General features: G+C 46.7%; 1 protein-coding gene across 1 annotated transcript in view; it reads left to right on the top strand.

The window, feature by feature from the left end:
- The first annotated feature begins 1,742 nt into the window (after window positions 1-1,742).
- The window catches only part of SMG5 (SMG5 nonsense mediated mRNA decay factor), a 39,751-nt gene continuing 35,755 nt past the window's right edge, over window positions 1,743-5,738 (top strand). Inside the window, exons 1-2 of the mRNA XM_015410800.1 lie at window positions 1,743-2,031; window positions 5,045-5,143. Coding sequence (XP_015266286.1) covers window positions 1,961-2,031; window positions 5,045-5,143 — 170 coding nt within the window. The 5' untranslated portion in view covers window positions 1,743-1,960. The remainder of the gene's footprint in view (window positions 2,032-5,044; window positions 5,144-5,738) is intronic.

Genomic DNA, 5,738 nt, shown 5'->3' with positions numbered 1-5,738 from the left:
CTTCTTCTGTGTGCTGTCAAACTTCTTTCTTCAAACTAGTTAAGTATATTATCTTTGTTAGTATATTAGTGGTGATCAAATGATGCTCTGTTAATATAGTCTCTTCAAGAAACGCTTTCAAAACAGTTTTTTTTTTCGTGCTGGCTTCTTTTAAACTCCGGGTTTCTGGAGGAACTTCTTCTGTTTCCGCCTCTCCGGCTCTCCAAGTCTTCTCCCTCCCTTCCGGGTCGCTGTTATTACTTTCAAGCTGTAAATGCCGCAATCCTTACACTTTCATGCCACTTCAGAAGATCTCTGGCTTTGAGAATTTTAATTCTCACTGGCGCTTTTAAGCAGCCACTCTCTTAGCCAGATCCTCTTTCTCGCAACTTCGACTGTGCGACTGAACAACAACAACAACACCTGTGACTTGATGGCAAAAAAGGGCTAGTAGTTGTGAACTGCATCTCCTGCCTCTTATCAGGTAGCCTGGCATTTCACATCTGACGTGGTGGATTAAACCCAATAGACTGAATATAATTTTGAGGATAGGTGCAATAATTCACTCTGACAAGGTGGACTGTTTTTAATTAAACAGTAACACAGTTACGCAGAGGTTCACGTAATATGAATCACTTCCTTTTCCTGTCCCGTTTACCTTTTGTGTTGTATCATATTGTAGGTATTATGTAAACTGCCCTTAATGAGAGATGAAATCTAACTCATGACAAAGTTTTGAATTGAATTTAGTTGCCAAATTGGAATTATCTGAAGGATATTTTAAGAGCTTTGGTTCCTTTCCAGCTGGACTCATCATAAAGCAAAGATCTGTGAATACGAACACTGCAATCGTACATAAGAGTTTTTGTTGTTGTTGTTCAGTTGCACAAGCGAGTCCGACTCTTCGCAGCCACATGGACCACATCATGCCAGGCCCTCCTGTCTTCCATCGTGCTCCGGAGTTTGCTTAATTTCATGTTCATTGCATCGATAACACTGTCTAACCATCTCATCCTTTGTTGTCCTTCTTCTTTTGCCTTCAATCTATCCAACATTAGGGTCTTCTCCAAAGAGTGCTCCCTTCACAAGAGTTTTAAACCCAAGCAATCTTAGAAGGCTTTAACTCTGTTTAGGATTGCACCATGACTTACCTTACAGGGATGTTGTACGGATTCTGCAGAAATGAAGAAAACTGAACACCCTACAATGTTTATATAAATGCTAAACATCATCATATATTTATAATTAAAAATATGAATTATTCTATATGTGATAGGTAAAATAAAACAGAGGGAAGGATCTATATACACACAGAAACAGATCGTTGTATATGTTTTAAATAAATGATACATAAAATCATGGGAATAGAATAGTCTTTCACTCCGTTCATTCCCAACGCTTAACCAACTCGTCCGCCAGCACAATTGTTAATAAAGTTTATTTGAATGCGGTCTGAAACCAGAGGAGCAGCCATGTTGCCCTCACTTTAGTCCTGGCAAAATCTTGCGCGCCAAACCGCGGTCGACCATTCTTTGTGTCACACTCTCGCGACGATTCCAGACGATCTCGCGAACTGAAGTCTCCGAGTCCCCTTTCCCTTACCTGCAGCCGGCGTCTGACGTCACAACGTGCGCTCGGACGGGGTGGTGCCCGGAGTCGGCTGCGGTAGTGGGGAGTGGTGCGTGTAGCCAAGGCGGGCGCCCCGGTTCTCGCGAGACTTTGAGGCGAACCCTCGCGAGAGTTGGCTGAGGTGGGCAGCAGCCGCAGCCGCTGGAGGAGCCAAAGAGGGAGGGGAGAGAGGCAAGGCGCGATGGCGGCCGAGCGGGGCCGGTGGCGGCCGGGGCTGGTCCGGCGAGAGATGCGGCAGGAGCCGCAGCAGCCGCCGAGGGCGGAGCGGCGCTGCAGGGCGGGCCGGGCTTGGAGCGGCAGGTGCTGCTGCTGAGAGAGCCTCAGAGGCAGCCAGAGGGCCAGGCCGGGCGCCATGAGCCAGGGCAGCGGAAGCGGCGGCGGAGAGCCTGAGGCCAAGGCCCTCCACACCAAGCGACTCTACCGGTGAGTAAGGGAAGGCGGCGGAGCAGGCGGTGCAGCGGAAGGGGGGGGGAGAGAGAATGCCATGTCCCCGCATCCTATGCCGGTCTGTTCTCCCCGTCCTCACTCAGGTAGGGCATCCCGCATTCAAGGAGCCGCCCAGGGCTCCCGTCTCCCTCCCCGCAGTCTCTCCGTAGCCCCGAAAAAGCGAGAGGCTTCTCGGGCGAGAAGATGCACCCTCTGTTTCTACTTGCTTTCAGCACGCATAGTGGAGGAGTGTGGAGTACATCCCGCTAGTCGCCCCCCCAAAAAAACACAGTCTCCCTTGACCGAAGTAAATGGTAATGGTGCACTCATGCACCCATTCCAAGTGGGCATTTTATCCTTTCCCCATAATGTTGGTGCTATCCCAAAAGGGTAGGCGGTCCCCGATGCAAGGGGATCCGTGACTTTCTCTCCCCCCCCGCCCGATTCCTTTAACATTTATTTATTTAGGTTATACCTGCTTTCCTCTCCCATGGGGCCCAAGACAGCTTACTTTGTTCTCTTTTCTACCATTTTATTCTCACAACAACCCAGTTAGGTTGTGTTGTGTTGTGCTGAGTGTGACTGGACCAAGGCCACACAGCAAGTGTTGTGGTAGAGTGTGGATTTGAACTTGGGTCACCCAGATTCTAGGTTGACACTTTGACCGTTGCACCACGTGTTGGTAAAGGTTCGGTATTTCTACCTGTTTTTTTTCAATTTTCTAACTTTCTTTTGGAGACTTATCTTCCTTTGGTTTATTTCTCCTTTTCCTCCGGTAATTCTAACTTTCTTTTGGAGACTCATCTTCCTTTGGTTTATTTCTCCTTTTCCCCTTGATAGAGAATTATGGGACAGGGACCTTGCATCTTATGGGTCACCTGTGAGTTATCTGAGTATGTAGCAGGAGCCAAAGAGGGTGAGGAGAAGCAGCCTGTGATGGCAGCAGTAACACACAGAGGTGGAGAGCTAGCCAATACAACAGCCCTGTTTATTTATTTTTCTTCTCTTCCCTGTTTTATTCTCAAAATGACTCTGTGAGGTAGGTCAGTGTGAGTGTGTGGCTGGCCCAAGGTCACTCAGCAAGCTCCCTTGTCATACTGGGGATTTGAACCCGTGTCTCCCAGATCCTACTTTGATACGCTGACCACTGCACCATGCTGTTTCTCCACCCACTAATGTAGACCACCGCATCTGAGGGTCTGATGTGGCTTGAAAGGTTATCCTGAAATAAAATTGTTGTTAATTTTTAAGGTGCAGCAAGACTCCTGTTATTTCAACATTTCAGCTCAGATATGGGTTTTTCCCTTCCCGACATTTCCATAGAACAGCATTAGGATCAGGCATCATCGTGCAGGTCAGATGCTTGCCTTTGGGGGGTGGGGAGGAAATGGGTTTGAAGCCTGTGAGAGAGAGTAACTTCTTACCAAATTCATCTGGTGAGTCTGTAACTGGACTGGCTGTTGAACCCTGGGCTGAGCAAGCAGTACATGCTCTGGTTAGCATGGGCTCAGGCCTGAGACTAGAGCAGTCTGTTCTGGAAGCAGAAAAGATGGCAAAGCGCTTGTATTTGGATGGGTCCCTAGAGTTTGGCATGCAGCACCATGTCAGAGTCTTTTTTTTAATAGACTGTGACATCTAATTTGTTTCTCTCCAATGAGCAAGCCCCGCATCAGAGGTCAGAATGCATCAGCCAGACCCAAAAGCAACCCAAAGTCACGCTGCTGTTAAGTGTGGTGGAAATACCAAATGGTGAAGGTCGTTTGCTGTTGCCATTCTGTGCTTAGGCTTCCCTAGAGATGTGGAAAAGGTCCACTTCTACCCTGGCACAGAATTAGTGGTGATTAACTCACTGCCCGGTATTTTCCCTGCACATGTTTTGCATGTACTGTATGCATATTGTCTCTTTAACCCCCACCCAGGCCTCCAAAGGAATTTGCTGGTTCCAAGTAGCCTTGCCTACACTATTCCTTGGGCATCTGAGTGAAATACTGGACATGTGGCCCCTATGTCTTCCTGCAGCCTTGCCCTGTGGTTCTCTGCTCTCTCTTGCTTCTAGGCTCAGTTTGGCCTACAGGGCATGTTTCTTTTAGAAGGCTGAACAAAAGATGCATACCTGAAGGGGACATAATTTGGGCATGCTCCCTGTTAACACTTTTCACACACTGTACTTGGAGTTAATGCATATGTATGATAGAGCAGAGATTCTAATATATCTCAGTGACGGCAAGTTCAAAGTGGCTGGCAAGAATTTATTCTTACAATGAATAGTAGTCTTGTGTATATGGTGCCAAGCTGCCTTTGGTTTCCATCAGTAAGAGCATGTGAGCATCTGGTATCTCCTTCAGCCATCATGGAAAGGCACAGTTCAGAGGAAGCAAAGGAAGAATCAGCTTAGATGAAACTGTCCAGTCAGGATTTGGCTACAAGTAGTTGGAGAGAGGATCTTTGTTCCCTAGAGATTGACCGTTCAGATAATGACATTAAATTCCATAAGGGTTGTTGTGTTAATCAGTCCCTTGTAACAAAACCAAAAGCCCAGAAACACCTTCATAGCCAAGATGTTATTTTGGCAGAACCATTCATGGGTTAAAGGCCCTTGTCAGGTGCTGCATTTTCAGCTGTCTGTAAGCAGGTGGTGGTGAATATGCTAGGTCCTTGCCGCCTTGGGGCTGGTAGTGCTTGGAGGAATCCGCAAAGGTCTGAGCAGTGCTTGCAAATGAGGGGCCTTGCCTCTTATCCTGGAATAAATACAGAGAGAGTGACTAAAGATAATTAGGTTGGGGTGTTTCACTGCAGTATGTTGGAATCTCTCATCTATGGAGACAGTCATGGTTTTCTTGGATTACTAAATTTGGGAGTGGCCCATTGTGAATCTTTGAATGTTCAAACAGTCCTTTGATGGCTAGGGATAGGAGTAATCAAGGCAGCATAGAATTCCCATGCAGTTTCCAAAACAATATCCTCCTGACTTCAATGCCTTCTGCCCTTCTGTTTGTGTGTGTTTTTGTAGAGCGGTGGTAGAAGCAGTGCATAGACTGGATCTCATTCTTGGAAACAAGGCAGCTTATCAAGAAGTATTTAAACCGGAGAACATCAGCCTGAGAAACAAGTAAGCACATTGATTTTACCTTTTCTCATGGTTTTTGTTCTGCCCTTCTGTTTGTGTGTGTTTTTGTAGAGCGGTGGTAGAAGCAGTGCATAGACTGGATCTCATTCTTGGAAACAAGGCAGCTTATCAAGAAGTATTTAAACCGGAGAACATCAGCCTGAGAAACAAGTAAGCACATTGATTTTACCTTTTCTCATGGTTTTTGTTATTGTTCAGTCGCACAGTTGAGTCAGACTCTCTGCAACCCCATGGACCACATCATGCCAGGCCCTCCTGTCTTCCGTCGTGCTCTGGAGTTTGCTTAATTTCATGTTTGTTGCCTCGATAACACTGTCTAACCATCTCATCCTTTGCCGTCCCCTTCTTCTTTGACCTTCAATCTTTCCCAGCATCAGGGTCTTCTCCAGTGAGTGCTCCCTTCTCATTTGGTGGGCAAAGTATTTCAACTTCTGCATCTGTCCTTCCAGGGAACAGTCAGGGTTGATTTCTTTTAGGATTGACTGATTTGATCTTCTTGCAGTCCAAGGGACTCTCAATAGTCTTCTCCAGCACCATAATTCAAAAGAATCTATTCTTCGGCGCTCAGCCTTCCTTA

This window comes from Gekko japonicus, unplaced genomic scaffold, assembly GCF_001447785.1.
Source record: "Gekko japonicus isolate JY-2015 unplaced genomic scaffold, Gekko_japonicus_V1.1 scaffold42, whole genome shotgun sequence".
In the NCBI taxonomy this organism is placed as follows: domain Eukaryota; kingdom Metazoa; phylum Chordata; class Lepidosauria; order Squamata; family Gekkonidae; genus Gekko; species Gekko japonicus.
This window is presented reverse-complemented; position numbering and strand designations above follow the sequence as displayed.